Source organism: Bos indicus x Bos taurus, chromosome 22, assembly GCF_003369695.1.
Source record: "Bos indicus x Bos taurus breed Angus x Brahman F1 hybrid chromosome 22, Bos_hybrid_MaternalHap_v2.0, whole genome shotgun sequence".
Classification (NCBI taxonomy): Eukaryota; Metazoa; Chordata; class Mammalia; order Artiodactyla; family Bovidae; genus Bos; species Bos indicus x Bos taurus.
The window spans coordinates 13527928-13549474 of record NC_040097.1 but is presented as its reverse complement, the minus strand read 5'-3'; the positions used below and the strand labels follow the sequence as shown (position 1 = coordinate 13549474).

General features: G+C 48.4%; 1 protein-coding gene across 18 annotated transcripts in view; it reads right to left on the bottom strand.

The window, feature by feature from the left end:
* CACNA1D (calcium voltage-gated channel subunit alpha1 D) overlaps positions 1-21547 on the bottom strand; it is a 348426-nt gene that overhangs the window by 80699 nt on the left and 246180 nt on the right. For 10 of the 18 annotated variants that reach the window (XM_027522551.1, XM_027522550.1, XM_027522554.1 and 7 more), the window contains exons 10-16: positions 13584-13671; positions 13248-13307; positions 12253-12279; positions 7374-7534; positions 6212-6437; positions 5897-6104; positions 2354-2474 (exon numbers count right to left, since the gene is read on the bottom strand). In XM_027522551.1, coding sequence (XP_027378352.1) covers positions 2354-2474; positions 5897-6104; positions 6212-6437; positions 7374-7534; positions 12253-12279; positions 13248-13307; positions 13584-13671 — 891 coding nt within the window. The remainder of the gene's footprint in view (positions 1-2353; positions 2475-5896; positions 6105-6211; positions 6438-7373; positions 7535-12252; positions 12280-13247; positions 13308-13583; positions 13672-21547) is intronic. The other 8 variants (XM_027522557.1, XM_027522562.1, XM_027522565.1 and 5 more) reach the window with 1 other exon arrangement.

The following is a 21547-nucleotide window of genomic DNA, read 5'->3' as shown; positions in this document are numbered from 1 at the left end:
TAAAAAGAGGGTAGAAATGTGAGTAGATTCTATTAAGACTGTCAAAACACCTCTGATACACTAGGATTACTTTTTAAACAGAGCTGCAACCAGCCTGGGGAAGCAGTTTGTTTTGGGCTGGCCAATGATTTGGCAACACGAGCTCTCCTCTGATGAACGTGGGATAATTGTGGCTCAGAAAATGATCAGTGCTGGGAATAACTGCACTGAGAATTCCTACTAATGATGGCAATGAAGAAATACTGTGTCTCTAGTCTTACGATGACACCAGATTCTTTCAGTAGTAGAAAGTAAACCCAGAGTAATAAACCACAGGAAAATCTTACAAGATTGTAACAGATGGTTTCCAAGAGCGAATACCCAATAGATATGTTTAGATGTATAACCCACCAGACCCTCCTAAACACTGGTGTGCCATGGAATTCGTCTGACAAGACCTGCCAAGCAACTCTGACATGCTGGTTAGAGTCCGGGTTCTGGGGACATGAGAGGAAACAGGACAGATTGGAGACCTGGCTTCCAAGTAGCATCTGTTCTAGCTGGGGGAGATAGACCGTAAACCATTTAAGGACTGCAGAGAGTGATACACCCACTATAAAGAAACTACAACATCTAACTGGAGGGAAAGTGGCTAGAGAATACTTCTGTGCAGATTGGAACCAGTATACGGCTGTGGCCTAGAGAATTAATCACGAGAACAGAAAAAGAAAATACTGATCATTCATTTAACAAACACTGACCAAGAGCCAACTGTGCGTGATCTTGTGGTGTAAGCCACAAAGATGTGAATACAAAAAGAGACTGCAGACTCAGGGAGCTTATCGCCTATTACTAGTTGGCAAGATGGAGAACTGCACCCCAAACTCTAGCAGGAGCCGCAAGTGATGAGAGGAGCATGGAGAGAAACTGGCGGGAGGGCTCCCCTGGGGGCGGGGGTGGGCAGCGCGGCTCCCTGCAACAGGATTTGTGTGGGCTGGGAGAGGGGCTTCCACAGAACACTCCGAAGTACAAAGCACTGTTCTCACAGCAGGCTTGCACTTGGGTTTCCACCCTGAAGAAGGTTCACTAACAAGCCAGAGAAAATGAAGGAGAAAACAGCCCACCAGACTTCTTAGAAGATTCTAGATTAGGATTCTTTAAAATAAAAAAGCGAAGACCAAGGAGCTGTATTCATACCTTGGTCCAAGTTGTTCTCTCACTAAGCATTAATCAAGGAGCTCTATGTGCCAGGTCTCGTGCCAGGGCAGCGAGGGCACAGAGAGAGAAAGGAGACACAACCCAAGGCTACAGGGTCAAGAGGGGCCGAGCGACGTAAAGGGAGGTCTGAATTTTCTAAAACCTAGGGTTAGAGTGACTCTGGCTGGGAGAAGGAAGAAAACAAGTCAGAGAAAGCAGGACAGAGCAGCTGGCCAAGGGACGCGTGATCCCCAAAGACATAGAGACCAGCAGAGCAAAATGAGGGCCAGGGGAGCTCAGATCAACCCACTGAAGATAAACGTCCCCATCCATTCTGAAGGGTCTCAGGAAGTCAGAGATGTACCCCTAACCTTTTAATGGGGCTTGGAGTGGGCCACCCCAAAACAAGCCAAGGTGGCATGTTGATGACTTTGAATTAAAGTTATTCGAGAAACAGCTGGTATAAGAAGAACACTCTGACCCACATCTGTTCCCCTGGGAGCAGGAAACCAGCTCCCTGAAAGGCATCCTCCCTAAGCCGGGAGACAGTGCTGGCAACTGGGGATCCGAGGCTGAGAAGGCTTTACAAACAAAGCTTGTGACTTCTCAGTTACTTTGCTATCCCAAGCAAACACTACTTTGTTTTGTCAAATCTTCAGAAATAATTGATTTTTTCTCTGAAATATATATGAAATGTATATGAACAGCCTGCTTTGGCTATTTCTTAGGTCCTACACCTACGGGGTCTTCATATGTATGAAATTAAATGTATTTTCCTATTAATCCGTCTTACGTCAATTTGATTAGTAGCTGGTCAAAAGAACCTGAAAGCCAGAGAACACTTTTCCTCCCTATACTCTCAAGGGTGGCAGCATACAGAGCACATGGCTTTGTCCTAAGCCATCCCTTGGGCTGTGATGTCACGCGGAGCGGGTGACCACTGGTGTAGCCCACGTGCCACCTCAGGCTGCCTCCGTGGCTGCTCTCATTCCTTAAGGCCCGGAGGAGACTCTGCCGCTCCCCTGCTGTCCCAGCAACAGAGGAGGACACACGGGAACGAGGTGAGGATGCTCATGTTCCCATCACCCTGGCCACCACTGCCCCCACCCCGGGGAACCTTGGAGAGGAGGACAGCATATGGTGACGACAAGGTGACCCCGGCGGTCCAGAAGGATACAGTTACCGCAAATGAAGAGGATGATGAAGTAGATGCAGACGATCATTCCAGAAGATGATGGGCCCCCATACGCCATGATACCGTCATACATCACAGCATTCCAATCTTCGCCTGTCAGGATCTAAGAAGCCAAAAGTGGGATCAGCGGGCAAGTGGACTCACAGTTCCCACGATTCTCCCAAGCTCCTGGGGCTGCCTGGGTCTGGTGTCAGCTGCCTTGCACAATTCAGTTTGCACAGAACAAATGCATCCGTCAACCCATAGTCTTCAAAACATTACACTTAATCACACAAATACATGAGTTAATTATTCTGATGAAAATAAGATGACATTCCCACATAAGACATGTGTACTCTTTGCACCCCAGCCCATTCAGCCCCTGCTGGTGTGTCTCTCCAGGACCTCTGTCTGTCTGTGCATTTAAGCACATATATACACATCCGGCGGAGAAGGCAATGGCACCCCACTCCAGTCCTCTTGCCTGGAAAATCCTATGGATGGTGGAGCCTGGTGGGCTGCAGTCTATGGGGTCGCTAAGAGTCGGACACGACTGAGCAACTTCACTTTCCCTTTTCACTTTCATGCATTGGAGAAGGAAATGGCAACCCACTTCAGTGTTCTTGCCTGGAGAATCCCAGGGACGGCAGAGCCTGGTGGGCTGCCGTCAATGGGGTTACACAGAGTTGGACACGACTGAAGCGACTTAGCAGCAGCAGCAGCAGCATACACACCCGGAGAAAACAGGCAGTTGGTATCTTATTTATTTATTAGAAATAGAGGGTATCATACTATTTGAATTTTCTGCAATTTGCTTTTTATTCTCCCTCTCGATGTATTCTGGAGACCCTCTGTGTCACAGGGTCACTTTATTCTTTTTAACGGCTGCCTAGCATTCCTCATGCTTTATCAACTGTGGAAATGGAAAATCATATCTATGATGTGAATCACTACCAAACAGAAATTTGCCAAATGATTGGAAAAGGTAAAGCAATTCATAGAGAAGGAACTATAAATGGCTCCTAGTCACATGAAAAGATATTCAACCTCATTCCTGACAAGAGTAGTATCAATTAAAACTACAATGAGAGAACACTTTCATCTACCAGACAGGCGGTGATCAAAATGTTTGTGTACTCACTGTGCTAAAAGAGAGTGAGGTGACAGACAGAATCCACCCCCATCACTGGAGGATCAACTACCACAGCCTTAAAGAGAAGACTTAAGCAAGAGTGTCGAAGTTGAAAATGGACACACCCCCTTTAAGCCAGCAATTCCATTTGAGGGGATTTATGCCATAGATCTAATATCACACACGAGCCCCACGATGTGCATGCAAGGCTACCCACTCAGCCAAGACACAGTTTACTATTCATTCAGCAGCAAGGGACCAGTTCCATGAATTATGGCACACCCACACCACAAAATGGACAGACACGGGGGGCTCAACCCAGTGCTCTGTGACAACCTCGAGGGGGAGGGGGAGGAGGGAGGTTCAGGAGGGAGCGGACATATGTCTACCTGTGGCTGACTCATGCTCATGTATGGCACAAACCATACAGTAATTTGTAAAGCAATTATCCTCCAATAAAAAATAAATGGAGGCAGCATTGAAAAGGAAGAGGTACCTTTTTATGGACCAATAAGACAGGTTCTTAAGGACACTTTAGGTGCTAAAGAAGAAAGATTTAAAAAAGCACGTAGAATCAGCTACCATCTGTGTAAATTCATCTGATCGTAGGTAGACAGATAAATTTATTTACATCTGAGCAAGCACACTGGGAGAATACAGAAAAATCTGCTTAATGGTGGTTGCCTCCCACAAGGGGAAATTGGTGGCTGGGTTGGAGATAGACTTGCTACTTTACATGTTTTTCTAACATTTAAATTCTGTGCCATACACATGTACTACAAAAACCACCAGCAAAATGCAGGTTTCTCTGGAAGCATCAAAAAAACAAAACAAGACAAAATGAATAATTCATCAGTGGCCAAAAATTAAGTTTAATTCAAAAAGCTGAGTTAGGGGACTTCCCTGGTAGTCCTGTGGTTAATAATCCTCCTGCCAACGCAGGGGACACAGGTTCCATCCCTGGTCTGGGAAGATTCCTCATGCAATGCAGCAACTAAGCCCATGCACAACTGCTGAGCCCATGTGCTGCAACTTCGGAAGCCCGAAAGCCTAGAGCCTGTGTTCTGCAAAGAGAGAGGACACTGCAGTGAGGAGCCCAAGCGCTGCAATGAAGATGAGCCCCTGCTTGCCCCAACTAGAGAAAATCCAAGCACAGCAACGAAGACCCAGCACAGCCAAAAATAAACAATTCTGAGTTATATTATACTGTATTGCTATATACCAGGCCTGTAGCAGTGATAGCAATTCCATTCAATTCAAAATGTCCAAGTAGCAAAGAACCTTAGAGATCATTCCTTCTAGGCTCCATCTTTCAGAAAACAGTCACTTTACAAAGTCACAGTGCTGAGCAATGGAAGAGCCACCGTGGGAGGTCAGGCCTCCCACCAGGCCGCCCCGCCCTGCCTGCAGGACTCGCTGGCATTACATGTGAAAAGCAACAAGGGCAGATGGGTTTTTAAAATTTACCTGCCAGGCTCTGTCCAAGGAAGGCCACAACACACAAGGAGGGGGCTTGGAACACCTCAGGTGAGAGCCAGGTGGGGTGGAAAGGCTGGGCCTCTGAGGGTAGGGCCACCTGTGAAGCCCTAACCCCGTGGCTCCCTTCTCAGCTTGATGCCCACCAGGGCCGCACCAGCACAGACATCCCTCAGAGTCTGTGTGTCCCTATTCCATCACACGACAGGGGACAACATTGGGACAGCAGTTGTCGCAACTGTTTAGTCACCCTGATTCCTGACTATACACCACAGCATCAGGGCTTTAGAAGTCACACTATGCATAAATCCATTATAACCAGGATTATAAAACTTGCCTGCCATCAAGAATGAGCAAAGTACAAGAAGAGGATTTCAGACCCTATGAAACCCCAGAAACCTCATACAGTCAAACACAAACGTGAGGTTTATTATTTCATAAGACATCCAGTGGAGAAGGCACTGGCACCCCACTCCAGTCAGTACTCTTGCCTGGAAAATCCCATGGACGGAGGAGCCTGGTGGGCTGCAGTCCATGGGGTCGCTAAGAGTTGGACACAACTGAGCGACTTCACTTTCACTTTTCACTTTCATGCATTGGAAAAGGAAATGGCAACCCACTCCAGTGTTCTTGCCTGGAGAATCCCAGGGACGGGGGAGCCTGGTGGGCTGCCGTCTACAGAGTCACACAGAGTCGGACACAACTGAAGCGACTTAGCAAGACATCCAGTGATCTCACAAAAACATGAGATCACAGCACATCCCTCTGGACTTTGACGCAAAATAAATGACTTATATGGCACAAAATTAATCAGAGTGTTATTAGAACAGAGGTTGCTGGTACAGTGACGATGGAATCATTTTGCCTTGTTGAGTCGTGGACAGACGAGAAGGTGTCTCCTAAGGCGCCACCCAGGGATAGGAGGGCGGGGCACTCACCTGGAACACTGTGAGAAGGGCTTGCGGGAAATTATCGAAGGTGCTCCGCTTGGTTTGCGTTTCATCAAAATTAAACTTGCCGCCAAACAGCTGCATCCCCAGCAAGGAGAAGATGATGATGAAGAGAAAAAGCAGAAGCAGCAGCGAAGCGATGGACTTCATGGAGTTTAACAAGGATGCCACCAAGTTGCTCAGGGAGGTCCAGTGCCTGCAAGTCAAGACGAGGGGGTAAGCCTAGGGCGCCGTGTGGGGTGGAGCAGATGGTCCCCCCAAGTGGGGTCGGGAAACCCCTACAGTGAGCACACGCGTCCTCACCTGGTCACTTTGAAAATTCTCAAGAGCCGCACACAGCGGAACACAGAGATGCCCAGGGGAGACATGATTTCCAGTTCCACCAGGATCGTCTCGGTAATTCCGCCGCACACCACGAAGCAATCAAACCGATTGAAAAGAGAGACAAAGTACGCCTGGAGACCCAAGCTGTACATTTTGACCAGCATCTCACAGGTGAACAGAGCCAAGAGGACTTTGTTAGCAATATCTGGAAACACAAGGAGCACGTGTCCATGGGATCTCAGCATGGGAGCATCTCTGACCCCTGGTCCCCCACCTCCCCTCCCACCAGCCGCTGCCAGAAGGGCCCCAAGCTCTCGGCCCACAGTTTTGTTCTTGCCCTCTCTATAGAAATGTGGCAGGAACACCCATGGTCCACTTGTCTTCCAGGCTCCGGTCTTGCTTCTGCTACCACCCAGACGTGTGCCCCCTAGCGAAGTTCCTTGGTTTCTCTGGGGTTCACTTTCACTGACTGTACAATGGGGAGGGGCAGCTTACCACATAATCTCTGTGGCTTTCGAGGCCTGAAAGCCTACAAGTCTGCATTTAGACCATTGTATTATTTTTATTTGTTTCAGTCACACAAGAAATCTGTCTGGTCTTACTTACTGCCCCCAGATCTAAGAAACAGCTGCCTGTCAAGGTCACTTCAAAAAATGCCACCCAGCAGGCTGGAGAGTTGAGTAGAAACAGATATAACTTGACATCAGGTAGGTCTTCACAATGGCTCAAAACTGTCCAACTCAGAAAGGGGTGAGCTCCCACACCACCCTGCTGGGGCAGTCGAGGTGGGCAAACAGCCACCACTTGCCGAGGAAACTACAGCGGAAAATAAAGCTTCCAGCGGGCACAGGGAGGAGGGATATGAGGTCCCTTCCAGCTGCCAGAGTCCTTGATCCCACACAGGGTTCAGACAATGAGCTGCTCTGGAGTCATTAGCTCCAACGTGCATCACACACCACACGACCCGGACCGCACACTCTGGCCAGGTGCGCCTGTGCTTGGCTCTGCCACCCTCCAAGTTCCACTGCTCACTGGAAATGGTCCTGGACAACCACACGTCCATCTGAAAAGACTAGACTGCAGCTGGGCAGCCTCGGGGATCCCCTGTTTGGAGCAAAAAGGGAATGGCTTCTGCTTATACCTTGAATCTGTGTCAACCAGTCAGGCTGGTTGTAGTGCTCGGAGGAAATGGTTAAGGTGTTGAGAAACACCAGGACAATGACCAGCCAGTAAAACGTGACGGACTTCACAGCAGCCCTACACCTTCTGCGACTGAAGCGGTTCCAGCGGCGCCAGCGGCGGCTGTAAGAGAAGCAAACGTTACCCCCTGGATGACAGACACACACAGCACCTGATCAATATCGCTAAGGAATGACTGCACTCTGGAGGTCCCCACCAGGGCCGGGGTGCAGGGAGGAAAGAGGAGAACAAATGACACAGAAATGACCAGACCTCATAAGACAAATAACGGTGGTTTTAAAAGATGACTTTTTAAAAGCACAGTATTGACTTGATCATGCTATCTGTTTCCTTCCTATGGCTGCAGATAACCCCGTAATTTGTCATATGCAGTCCTCAAGCCGGTCAGGAAATCTAGATGTTCAGAGTCACCAGCTTGTACACATCCACAGTTCACATGCCCACCACGAGGCTCTCGGGTCTGATTGAGCTGTCAGCGCACAGAGACGCCAGCTTATCATCCACATCTCTTGCAGCACCTCGATCATCATGTGGAATTTATCAGGCAGCCAAGGGCTCCAAAACCTGAGTTTTCTTTTTAGGGAACCCTTCAGTCCTTTCGTAAATCTGGGAGGTAGCTCTGGAGCCAGAGAGAGTCATCAATGCTGAGTAGGACATGAGTCGTACTCCTGAGTCATCAGGTGCCCTTTCTAACTAGCAATGCTCAAAATATACCTTTAGGAGGAGAGCTAATATTGAATCATGTTTCCATACAAATAAAATGAACTAAGCCAAACAGACAAGCAGCATGTTCTCTACCAACTCCCAGTTGCAATATGTAATTAGAGTATTCTCGGCCTCAGCCCGTCTCCCTACGGGAAACATTCCCTGCCACGGGACGGTTTGGTGAAGGGGGTCTCAGAGAACGGCTGACCGAGTGGCAGTGTCAGCCCGGTCCGGGCTGTGCTCACAGACTGGGGTGGTGGGCGCTTCCTCTAGCACTTGAGTCAGGAGAATCTGCAGGCTGTGTCAAGGCTGCAGCCCTGGCTGACTCAGCCGCACTGCTCTGCTAAGAACACTGTAACCCAGGGGCCAATGAAAGACTTGCGCCAGCTCTTTGGCAAGACCTGGAACAAGCGAGGTGCATTGTATTCCTGCTCTTGCTATGTGGGTTTCTGATGGTAACAGCAGCTGGAAACATGATAACAAGAGTAGAAAAATTCCACTGAGGACACTCAAAACTGTTCCCACAAGACTGGGTTTCTCCCATGATGCATAATGCAATACACACAAGCAAGGTGGCCTGAACGACATCCAGCCCAAGGGCACGCAGCCTTGTCCCTGCAGCCCTATTCATGCTGCAGGGACAAGTGACAGATGTCTCCCAAGTCCGGGGGAGGCTCGGTCTGTGACCCCACCCTGTAACAGTATGAGGGCTGTGGCAGGCAATCACCCACACCAAGTGCTACGCCCAGGGTACTGCGTACAGGAGGAAGGAGAAGGGAGCCACAAGAGAGCTGAAGGGTCAGGGAAGGCCTCCTCAGAAAGCTGAGGTTTGGGCTGGCTCTCCCTCTCGAAAGCTGAATAAGGATTAGCCAAGGGTGGACAGGGAGAGAGCAGGGCGCTCCACTTAGCTCCCGCCAAAGAGACTGGGTGGGAAGAACTGGAGTGTGTGGTCCATTTGACAGCTGGAGAGCAGTCCAGAATAACAAAGTGCGAAGTCTGGGAGGAGTGTCTAAATACCCCAGAGGTCAGAGGGTGATCTGGGGGCCAAATTATGAAGAAATTTAAATGTCCTCTGGCAACAGGAAATTCATGAAAGTGCTTTTCATTTTGAAAACGCTGTTAATTTTTTTTTTTTTTTTTGGCCTCGCCACACATGCTGTGGGGTCTTAGTTCCCCAACCAGCGATGGAATCCATACCTCCCTCATTGGGAGTACACAGTCCGAGCTACTAGACTACCAGGAAAAGTCCCCTTAATTTTTTTAAAGACAGGTTTATTAAGATATAACTTACATATGGCAAAATTGACTTCTTTTTCTTCTAAAGTTTGTAATCACAACCACAATCAAGACGTAGAATATTTCTAGCACTCAAAAAAAAAATCCTTAATGGCACTTTATAGTTAATCCACTGCTCACCCTAGCCCCTGAAAGCTACTGATTTGTTCTCTTTCTCTATTATTTTGCTTCATTCAGAATCCTATCAACCGAATCATACAATATATAGCTTTTTGAGACTGGCCTCCCTCATTTAGAAAAAGTTCATTTGTGATCCATTTGTCTTATTGATCTCTCAGTAGTTTTCTCCCTTCTTGTTGCTGAGTTTCAGTCCATCATATGGATGAACTATAATTTGTCTACCTTACCATCTGATGGGCATCTGAGTTATTTGCAGCTTTTGGCAATTATAAACATATAAATGTTGTATTTATCAATTATACATATATAATGTTTATGAATAAACATTCATGCAAAATTTTTTGTGTAGGCATCTATCTTCATTTTTCCTATATAAATACCTTAGAGGTGAATTGCTGGGCCATATGGTAAATACGCTGGACTTTGTAAGACACTGACAACTTGCTTTTAAAATGGCTGTGTCACCTGACCTGTAGCAGTATATAAGAATTTCCACTGATGTGCATCCTTGTCAAAATGCCAGCTTTCAACATTTGATTCATTCTATAGGTGCATCATGGTATCTCAGCTGTGATTTTAATTTGCATTTCCTAATGACCAGTGGTCATTTCATGTGTTTATTTGCCATCTACATGGACTGTAGTCTGCCAGGCTCCTCTGTCCATGGAATTCTCCAGGTAAGAATCCAGGAGTGGATTGCCATTCCCTTCTCCAGGGAATCTTCCCAACCTGGGGATCGAACTCAGGTTGCCTGAATTGCAGGCAGACTCTTTACCATCTGAGCCATGAGGGAAGCCCCCTCTATGACTACATGCCTACTAAAAATCTAGTGTCCATTTTTATTGGGTTGTTTTATTATTACTGATACTATTCTTACGTATACTTGATACTAGTCCTTTCTAAATTCTGTTTTGCAATAATTTTTTCCTCCAGTCTGCAAATGATCTTTTTCTTTCAAGAAGTAGTAGTTTTAATTTGGATGAAGTCCAATTCATCAGTTTTTCCTGTTATGACCAGTGCTTTGGGCGTTGTACCCAAGAAACTTTTGCCTAACCCAAGGTCACTAAAATTTTCTATATTTTCTTCTAGGATTTTTTTTTAAAGATATTTTATTGATAGTTATGCTTTAAATTTCCATTATTTCTTCCCTTTAATATTTCTTATTGATACCATTCATTATTACTCCCTACTTAAAGTGACATTAATTCTCTAAAGCAAATATTAAAAATTCAAAAAGAGTACAAAGGGCAAAATAGAAATAAACCATCAAAACAACAGAAAACAGAAAGCATGTTACTTCTGACTACACAAAGAGAATGCAATATATATGCACATACACGTACATATGTATAATGCTCTGCAGAAATCTCAAAGAGTTTATCAACTGGCTTTTTTACATATTGGGTTTAGAATATCAATAAATATTCTTTCACAACCCAGATATTAATGGCTGAGTATGGTCCAATAGCAATACTTTTTTAATTTTATTTTATTTTTAAACTTTACAATATTGTGTTAGTTTTGCCAAATATCAAAATGAATCCGCCACAGGTATACATGTGTTCCGCATCCTGAACCCTCCTCCCTCCTCCCTCCCCATACCCTCCCTCTGGGTCGTCCCAGTGCACCAGCCCCAAGCATCCAGTATTGTGCATCGAACCTAGACTGGTGACTCGTTTCATACATGATATTATACATGTTTCAATGCCATTCTCCCAAATCTCCCCACCCTCTCCCCCTGCAACAGAGTCCATAAGACTGATCTATACATCAGTGTCTCTTTTGCTGTCTCGTACACAGGGTTATTGTTACCATGTTTCTAAATTCCATATATATGCATTAGTATACTGTATTGGTGTTTTTCTTTCTGGCTTACTTCACTCTGTATAATAGGTTCCAGTTTGATCCATCTCATTAGAACTGATTCAAATGTATTCTTTTTAATGGCTGAGTAATACTCCATTGTGTATATGTACCACAGCTTTCTTATCCATTCATCTGCTGATGGGCATCTAGGTTGCTTCCATGTCCTGGCTATTATAAACAGTGCTGCTAGGATTTTTACAGTTTTACAAAAAGAATTCCATGGACAGAGGAGCTTGGTGGGCTAGAGTCCGTGGGATGGCAGAAAGATGGACCGACTGAGCAACCAACACTTCACCTTCAGTTCTATTCCACTTTAAGTGAATTTTTGTCCACAGTGGTAAAACACTGTTTCTAACTGAAAAATAATACTTATATGGGAAAGTAACAAATCACTGGTATACAGTTCAATGAGTTTTTACCAACTGATTATGTAACCTGCACTCAGAGCAAGTAAAACCATTACGAGGAACTCAGAAGACCTCTTGAACTTCCTTCAATGGAAAAAGTTTACAGCAGAAAAGTGACAGGAAGTATCTCTCTTAGAGGAAATGACTCTGGGAGGGTATACAAAAAGGGTTGATTAGTAGGCAAAACATTATTCATGGTTGCATCTTACTGATCTGTTTTTTTTGGGGGGGAGTGGTTCTTTGGCACCTACTACAGTTCTACAAGGCAGGTACTTATTGTTTACTGGGCAGGCTGATCTTCTACATGAGTCTTAGAGCCCACAGTATAAAAAAATCAAGTCTAGAGCAATTCTACATAAAGTTCAGAAGGTAGAACACAAAAAGCCCACACAAGTTTAAGAAAAATTAGGGAAAGAAGATACTGACCTGAGCTTGGACTTTGAGATGGCTTGACTGAAAGAAAAACAGAAAGAATATGATTCCTGTTAGGAAGGCTCCAGGATATGTTCCCCTCCACCTTTCAGCAGAGATACCATAAAAGCCATGCATGGAAGCCTGGTTCCAGCACCGCTGGCTCCTGAAGTGAGCCAGCTGGGGTGAGCATGGAGCAGGGGGCCAGGCAAGAGAAGACTCTCAGCTGCCTGAGCAGCCCTGGCACAGGTGGAGATGACAAGGGTTCTTCTCCCCCCACCCCCAAACTGCTCACACTGCAGCCAGCGGGGCTGCTCCTGCCCACAGCTCAGCCACGCATCTCCACAACAGCACGTGCTGCTGCTACAGTGAGAAGAGCCCTGGGCTTGGAGCTCCAGCTCTGCTCTTCACTCTACGAGAGCTCAGGCAAGCAGCACAGCTTTTTCAGCCTCAGTGTGCTCATCTGTAAAATGGCAAGACAAACCCATTCCCTACCTACTTCATGCTATTGTAGGAGGGCACAGCAAGGAGGAGGAGGAAAATTTACTTCATAAACTGTTGAGTTTCCTGCTCCTAACATCATTTTTATGCATCTCCGCCAAGGAGATCAGATTCTCTTAAAAATGACACCTGTACTCGACAGGCATAAGACCTAAAGGACACCAGCAGAAAGCAAATAAAAGAGAATTGCATGGGGCTCCCCCAAAGCAGGCGGTGCTTGGTGCACTGCACGCAGCTGGAGTGCCTGCTCCTGCAGCTCAGTGCATCCAGAAAAAAAGCCAATGTGTGCTCATGTGAAGGCATCCTCCAAGGTTAGGAGAGGGGGTGCAGGGCTCCAAACAAAGTGTATGAGCCGAGAAGGGCAGGGTCTCGTTATCCAGCCACTATGCACAGGTTGGGAGAGCCCGTAAATGAAGGAAACTTAAATAGGGAGCACATTCTGTGAGCAATTCTGCCATACAAGCCCTTCAAAGCACTGACGCCAGCACCAGGCTCAGAGAAGCCTTTACCCCCAGCGCCGACACCCAGAGGGCCCGGCCTTGGCAGCGCCTCTTCTTCTCCACCAGCACCTAGTGGACACAGGGAATTGCCAGGTTACCTGGCTCAGCCCAGGCAGGTTCCATCTCAGCAGGACGGACCGCTTTGGAGGACGAGGCAGGTGATATGCTGGGGGTCTGGGGGGCCAGGGCTAGGAGGGGGACCAAGGGGCCCAGGGTGAGCCCGCCCACCCCTCTTGCATCTGAGGCCATGGCTCCAGGCTCCACCGAAACCTGGGCAACTCACTCATATCTGCTTCTCTAAGAAGCCAGGAGGAGCCCAGAGGACAGCGCCTCAGCCCCACTCACCAGAGACTCCCACAGCAGCCTCGGTTCTCGCCTTCCCCGCTCACGTTCTCTGTGTTCACAGACTCCGTCTCACTGGTGGGCATGCTGGCTGCGGGGAGAAGAAACGCTTTAGATTGTGCCGTGGCTTCAGGAGTTGGTGACGGCCAGGGAAGCCTGGTGTGCTGCCATCCATGGGGTCACAAAGAGTCAGACACAACTGAGCGACCGAACTGAACTGACTGACTGGATGCCCTGCGCACCCAAGGATGGGACAAACGCAATCTCTGCCTCCAGGATGAGCCTCTGGGAAGCTGGGAGGAGGGTGAAGAACATGATGAAGGGTCCCCAGGGACCTGACTGGCAAAAGGAGGTGCTGAGAAGCCCGGTGTCTCACAGAGGAGCCTTCACTTCCATGATCTGCCAAGGAAACCCAGAAAATATCCCAACAGGAAGAGAAACCCACTATCCAACTTCCCAAGGAAAGAAGCCTGGGGACCAAAGTGAGCCCTGTAGCTGTCAGTGCCAGCGTACTCCTCTGATTTCCAGGTTTGCCCTGAGAGGCCATCACAGCGTCTCAGTTACAGCTACATCTTTTCTAGTGCCCGCAAGAAGTACTCTAGAACATCTGTGAACAAATCTAAGATTTCATAAACAAATTCTTACTTTAAATATACTGAAGGAGAGGAGATATTATCAAGGGAGGAGCATATGAAGGTACCAAGCAAAGAATCTCTTTAAAAACGGAAGTATTCAACTCATTTTCCGTTAATCCTACCTGATGTTCTTCTGCCCAGCTTGTGAAGCCAAGATGCTGAAGGACGTCAGTTAGATTAACAAAAAAGACTGTTGACCAAAGATGCCTGCACTAGAGCTCAGAACATGGTCCTATGGGGAAAGAAGGTTTTCTCCCAACCAGCGACCAGAGGGCAAAGCTGTCTGTAGTCCTAGTGCACCGGTGTCTCTGGGCACTTCTTCCTTCCCCACAGCACAGCATCAAGCAGAAGCAGAGGAAAAGTTGAAACATACCCACTCAGGTCAGGAGGCCCAGGGACCCATTCAAGAGTCACCATCTGGCACATGGGTATTTTCTTCTCCTCCGCTTGATTCAACCCTAGAAACGTCTCCAACATGTGCTGGGGAGCAGGCGGCAGAGGAGGTGCAGGACACAACGAGGGACCTGGCCCTGCGCCTGTCCTGGACGACCCAGGGGAGAGGCAGCACCCAGTGCACTTCGGTCCACCAAGATTAGAGCTGCCTCAGGGGTGTGGGCAAGTGCTGTAAGGAATGACTAACTCTGCTCTGGGGTTAGGAGCCGTCATCAAAAGCCGAATAATGGGAGAATCACCCCCACACGTGCATGTCTTTGCCCTGATGCATAATTGCGAACTGCAGCGACCTGGTTTTGGAGACCTGATGGCGTCAACAGGGAGGCCTTTCCCCTGCAAGCCCTAACCATATGGCTCCTCCTCTGAAGGATGCCTGAGTTTCAGCTGTAAAACCTGACAGAGGTACCTGGAGCGCCATGGGGAGCAGTCTGAGCCCAGCCCAGACTGGCCTCAGGGCAGCGCAAAGGAGCAGAACCAGAGAGCTCTGTAGGTGCGGCTGCACAGCTGTGGACCCTGCTCGGGGGACAGACAGGGTGTGAATGACAAGGATGGACGTAGACCCCAGAGAACTGAGAAACACCTTTTCTGAGGCACCAAAGACGACCCCTTCCCTCCTGTGAGCACCCAGAGGACTGAACCTGCCCGGGTGAGGGGGTGAAATAGCCATCTCCAGGCACACTGAGGCAAAGGCTTCAAATGGGAAGGCAAAATGAGCAGAATTACAGATGATACAATACAACCAGTACTCTCACAGAATAACCCTTTTCTTCCTTAGTCAAGTCAAAAGAAACCAACTACAAATTTGATTCACTTTTTCACAACTCCATGCAAAAACACAGACACAGAACCAAACAAACCGTAAAGAAAAACATCACAATCCAATCACAGAAACCTTAAACAAAAAGCTCCATCAAGAGACAGAAACACACAGGAGGCTGCTCATACAATTTGCTTCTCCACGACTATTCCATGCCTGACTTCAGCAGAAAGACTAAAAAGTCATAAGAGTCAGCCAAGTTCACTGTTACAGGTTACTCCCACAGGGTCACCCTCTTCTTCAGGAGCAGGACAAGGAAAATCATGGTGGGAGACCCTTACAGATATGACCAGGAGTCATCTCTGCAGAACGTTTTTCTTGGTGGTTACTGCCACCATGGACAGAAGCTGAAAGCAGCAGGGTGGGGGTGCCACTGGGTGGACCAGGGTTCTCAGGCCTCAGCAGGGTCCTGGCTCTGCCCTGGGCAGTCCCACCTCTCTCCAGGCTTCTCCAGGTCCTGTCTGAAAAGTGGGAACACTATCCCTAGGCTCTGGAGGGTCACTTTCCTCTACAGCAGTGTAATACTTCATGGTTCTAATATTAATCATGTTGTAAACTCAGCCACTATGTCCAAGAAGAACAAACTTCTTTTCATGGGCAAAACTCTGTGGCTTTTTACTCTCTGGGGCCATGTCCCGTGATGATATCAATAGAATTACTGCATGTAAGCTCTGGGAGTTGGTGATGGAGAGGAAAGCCTGATGTGCTGCAGTCCATGGGGGTCGCAAAGAGTCAGACACGACTGAGTGACTGAACTGAACTGACTGAAATTCAGTCACTATTTCCAAGAAGAGCAAACTTCTTTTCATGGGTAAAACTCTGTGGCTTTTTACTCTCTGGGGCTATGTCCCATGATGATATCAATAGAGTTGCTGCGTTTCACTCTTAAAGCTTGTTTTTCAAAAGATCTGATCCAAACAGATAACTCACAGCCTGCCCATGGGAAAGGTGGGGGGACACTACTTTGCATTTCTGGTTCCATGTCAACTAGGCAATGAAATGTACAAGCGCTCCCTACACTGAGGTTGGGGCTGCAGAGACAAGAAGTCAAACTGAAGTCCCCAAGCAGAAACTGAGGCTAACTGTGGGGCATGGTGTCAGGACTGCACTGACGGAGAGAATCCTCCTGCTTGCCAAGCGGGCTCCACCCTTCAAGTAGGATGGGGCAGTGGTTGAGAGCAGGCCTCTCAGGTTGGCCAGGTCTAACCTTACCCCCACATTTGTGACCGAACTTCTCCAAGGCTTCATTTTCTCATCTGTTGAAATGGGACGTACTTTAACTTCACTGGGCTGTGAGCAGAACTATAAGGGAGGGGGTGCAGAGTGATCCACAGTGTCAGGCCGTCAGTGAGGCTCCTACATGACGAATCCATCAGCTCAAAAAGCTTTCCTGGAGCTCCCTGGAAGCAAGGGGACTCTCTCTGGATGGTCCAAGCCCAGGGTCACTTCAGCCCACCCACTTCTACAGCCACACAAAGGATTCTCGTGTGAACACCTTCCACACTTCTGACCCAGCCTTGGCCTGACTCCCAGCTTGTATCACATTCTCTGCCTTAAGCGGAATTATTTTACCTTAGCCTGTTGTATTGAGAGCAACTTCTCTGTCACCTCTATTTGACACCTGCAGAGCCACAGAACCCTAATAAATAAATCTGCTCTGGAATCATGCCCCCGGGGGCTCAAGAGGAAGAGAGGAAGGGGCGGGTGGAGGAAGACAGCAGTGACTCCACCAGAACGTGGTGACCTCATTTGGTCCCAGAAATAGATGTGGATCCAGTCCCTCCACCCGAGCCTCAGAGCCACACTCTGGCCGGGGCCGCGGCAACCTTCCCATCCCGCCTCTCCCTCCCTGCCACAGGAGTGTTCCTTTTTCAGAAGCATACGAGACACCGGGCCCAGTGGGCATAACCAAGGAGCTTGTTTGTACATTAAAACATTTCACCCTTCACTTGCACCAGACATTTTTTTTTTTAACATTCCTAAATTGATATGCACTTCACTTCACTCAGCCCCAATAGGATCTCATCTATGTTTTAAAAAAATCAAGACAGGAGAATCAGAGACTGTTAGAACTGGAAGGGGCTTCTGAGAGGACATGAACAAATACTGTGATTTCACAGATGAGAGAACCGACCCGCTTGCCTTGGGACACACAGCTCAGATGTGAGAGGAGAAAGCTCTCCTGAGCCACCCTCACCGTGCAACAACCCTGTGGCTTTGGTACATCCTTAAATACACTGGTGTATGATTCAGTATCGGTACATGTTGGTATGTGCACTGGTATACACTTAAAACTCCACAAATCAAAATGCTCCAAAAACCAAGTAAGCCTGTTACCTGCCAGCCATGCTGTGCTGTCCTAATGGCCCTCATTAACCCCTGGAAACCTGGTGTAGAGCCAGACCACTTCCAGGAGATCAGCCCAGCAAACGGGGAGGGGGGGTTATACAAAAATACAGGTGTGCCAGGGACTACTAGGACTTCATAAAAGCCCAAACAGAAAGACTCATAAAAGCCCAAGGAAGTAAACCCATGGATGACTTTATCAGAACACGTGGCATTCTCCCTAACCAGTTGCCTCAGCATCAGGACTGCCCCATTCGGGGTGATCGCTCTGTCCCTGTGAGCATTCAGCATTCACTGCTGACAAGTGATTAGGTCTAATTAGGGCTACAGCAGAGAGATCCCTTCAGACAGAATCCAGACCCTCCTGTAGAAGGAAACAGGGCCATCTGCATGCAGAGAGGCTATCAGTCCTTTTTCCCTACACATTTCAGGAAATTTTAGAGCTTTGTTGAAGAAGTTTTCATTTTTTAAATATAAATTTGAAAGCAATTCTCAATGACTCCAGCTGAAACCAGGCATTGGGACAAGCCTGTGGCCTATGCAGTAATGCTGACTGGCCCTGCATCTGCCAGGCACTGGGATCTCTAGGGAGAGCCCCAGGGCAGACCCTTGGGCTTCCAGCGTGTGTTCGCTGAAAAGGGGCCTCCAGTGGTAGGTCGGCGAGGGGATGGTGCCAGCCAGCAGCCCAGGACACCCTGGACTGTAAGTGAGAGTTGCCAGGGCCTCCCGGGCAGCCTGGCTCGGCCCCTGCTCTCCGTGGATAGCAGGTCACACTATTTCTCTTTAGGATCTAATTGTAGGGCCCAGATGTCATCATGGGTGATGCCACATGAAATAAACCAGGAAACAGCTGTTTTTCAGGCCAGCTCAACAGTATCTTCACCACCATGTAAACATTCCTCTATCTACCGTCTCTCTGAAGAACAACGCACATCTCAACCGTATCCGCCCGGCCTGTGGATTCAGAGGGAAATCAATACACAAGTGCACACGTGCACCCGGGCATGGATGTGCGTGCCCAGGAGTCAGAGTGAGTCTGTGTGCAGATCCAGACAGGCAGCCCCCAAACTCTGGCCCCTCCCCCCACTCCTTCCAGACCAGCTTCCTGCCTCCAGGACAGAGGTCAGAGAGGCTTGGTCTCTGTCATTGCCGGGACAAGCCCCCTTTCTTCCCAGGGCTTAGTTACTGCACCTGCAGCTATTGGTCAGTTTCATCTCTAAGACCCATTTACCTCTGACCTGACAGGACTGCTGTGAAAAGGAAACACCCACAGGTTGTCTGGTTTTACTCTCAGCACCAAGGGGGTTTTCCTCACATGTCCTGCCTCCAGCTCGGCAAACAGAGCAGGAGGTGAGCAGTACTGTGAAGTCACAGCCCACCCTTCAGGAGGGTGGCCAGGAGGCCAGTAGTAGGCCTGTAACAACTGGTTCCAAGTCACCTCCAGGCAGAGCACCCTGGGGAGTACAGCAGCTCCAGGAGGGAGCAGCCCCTGGGACACCCTGGCGACCCTTGCCAAGTGAGCCCGGAGCTCGACAGGCCCCTCCTGGACAGGTCACACTGACAGCCTCGCTCACAGATGTCCGGGGCCTCTAGGAACCTGGTTCCCCTGTTCTCCACAGGACGCACTTTCTTGCACACTCAGGGGTCTCTTTGAGCGTTTCCCTCTGTGCCCCAGCAGCCTAAAGCGTCTCACTCTTTCCTTTCAGAGGCAGGGGTGGGGGCGGTCAGGTTAGATAACTGAGCAGTGGCAGGATCATAGCTGCCTTCCTTGGGGACAGGGGCTCCGCAGCCAAGATCTTGTGTTTTTATCTCATTTTCATGACAAGCACGAGCAGCGCCATGACGTCCCCTGGAGGAATTTGCCTGTGCTTGCTAGGGGTGACACGTTCAGCCGTCACAGGCTAACAGACTCTCGTTGCTGTAAAGAAGCCAGGCTCGTGCTGGAGAATGTGGGTCAAGGCCAGACCAAGGTTTCTCTGTCTAAAGCAAGAAGCATGCCCTGCCAGCAACTATTTCTGTATGACCAGCAACAGTGGGAGCACAGCATCGCCACGAGGGCTCCCACCCCAGTAGCATCACCAGTAATGTCAGGGGCCTTCTTCTGGGTCTCTAAGTATTTCATTAAATTAAAAAAAACTCCACCCCCAACAAAATACAGCAAGTTTTCTGAAAAGTTACACTGCTTCCTAACCCTGCGGATCTCAAGGCTAATCTGAAATTCTCAAGAATCCTTGAAAAGTCTCAAGGCCCAAGCACCAGCCGAGGAGGGGGGTCTCTCCTCCCCTGGGATAGGAACCACTCATCTGCTCATGTAACTTCTCAGACTTGGAAGCTTAAGTCAGTCTTTGCAAACTCTTTTCTCACACCATCACAGTATTTCCTGCTTAGCGGAAGCCCATTTTTCCTGCAGAGGCCTTAGGAGTTCCCCACGCCCAGCCTCTTCTTCATGAACCCATTCCCAGCATCGCAGTGGCACGAGTCAGCTGTCTCCGCCCCAGATTCAGGCCCACTCTCAGACAAGTTCCTTCTCTCGGAGCCACCACGTCTTCTCAGAGTGACAAAGGGCTCATGTCTGTACCCACTCTCCCTTTCCACTTTGGGACCTTCTGAGGCAAGTAGGACTCGAATACATCCTTCATTCAGACCACCCAAGACTTGCTCAAGTCCAATTCCCATCACCTCTGTGCTCGGCATTCCCACGAGCGAGCAAACAGGGCACCGTGAACTCTCTGCTCTCCTGGCAGCTGGCATTGTGCCCCCAATTCTCAATCTTCTCATTGAGGCTCCTCCAAGGTTGTGTGGCCAGGGCTGACCTTGGTGGCAGCAACCACGTGTGCACAGGAAAAGCACAGGGATGGCTCGAGCAGGCAGGACACCAGCTGTCTGCATAACTGCCCTGCATGGGGATGGTCCTGATGCCAAGCCCAGGGATTCTGATGACAGGCTGTGTTAAGCATTATTTTAGAGCACAGACTGAAACTGTTTCCCACATAAGCCCTTTCCCCATTCCCATTTGTAAAGGCAAGTGCCCCCAAATCATGGCATCCTCTAGAAGTCTATTTTTAACTTCATTCTTGAAACTAGCACTTCTAGCTTTAGCCTGGTCCTGGGCAAACCAGCCAGGGACTGCACGACGCAGAGGCCAACTGAAACATGTAACCTGGAAAAGAAAAATCAATCAAACAACATCACTGGAATTTCCAAACAGTTTAGATTAAAAAGCATCATTTGGAGGGAAGTGTTTAAAAAGTCTGTCTTCCAGTCTAAGAATATTCATGCAGAATTAAATAAATCTTCTGAGTTGGTTCAGCTGCTTCTTTAAAAGGTACAGTTCAAACAAAGAGGAAACTGCAATGCTGTCTTGGCTAAGACACATATTGCGGGAAAAGACAAGAGGAAAGCAGCACGAACAAGTTTCAAGGAAATCAAATGAAAATACAGGCATCTCACAAACACACCACACAGCACATGCACCTCACACCATGCCATGTGGAAGGAACAGGCGTCAGAGGTCTTGGGAGAAGAGTCTCCCGAAGAGGAAGTTCCAGCTCAGCAGTTTACCGTGATCTTTAGCCCTGCGTTGGCGAAAGCAGCAAAATCTCCTTTTCTTCTTATCCTCTTTTAGCAAGTCGGCCACTGTGACCCCTTCAGTGGAACACAGGCAATTTCATTATGCTTCAGTAGAGGGCAGCAACAGCAACGCCAGCAGGCGTGAG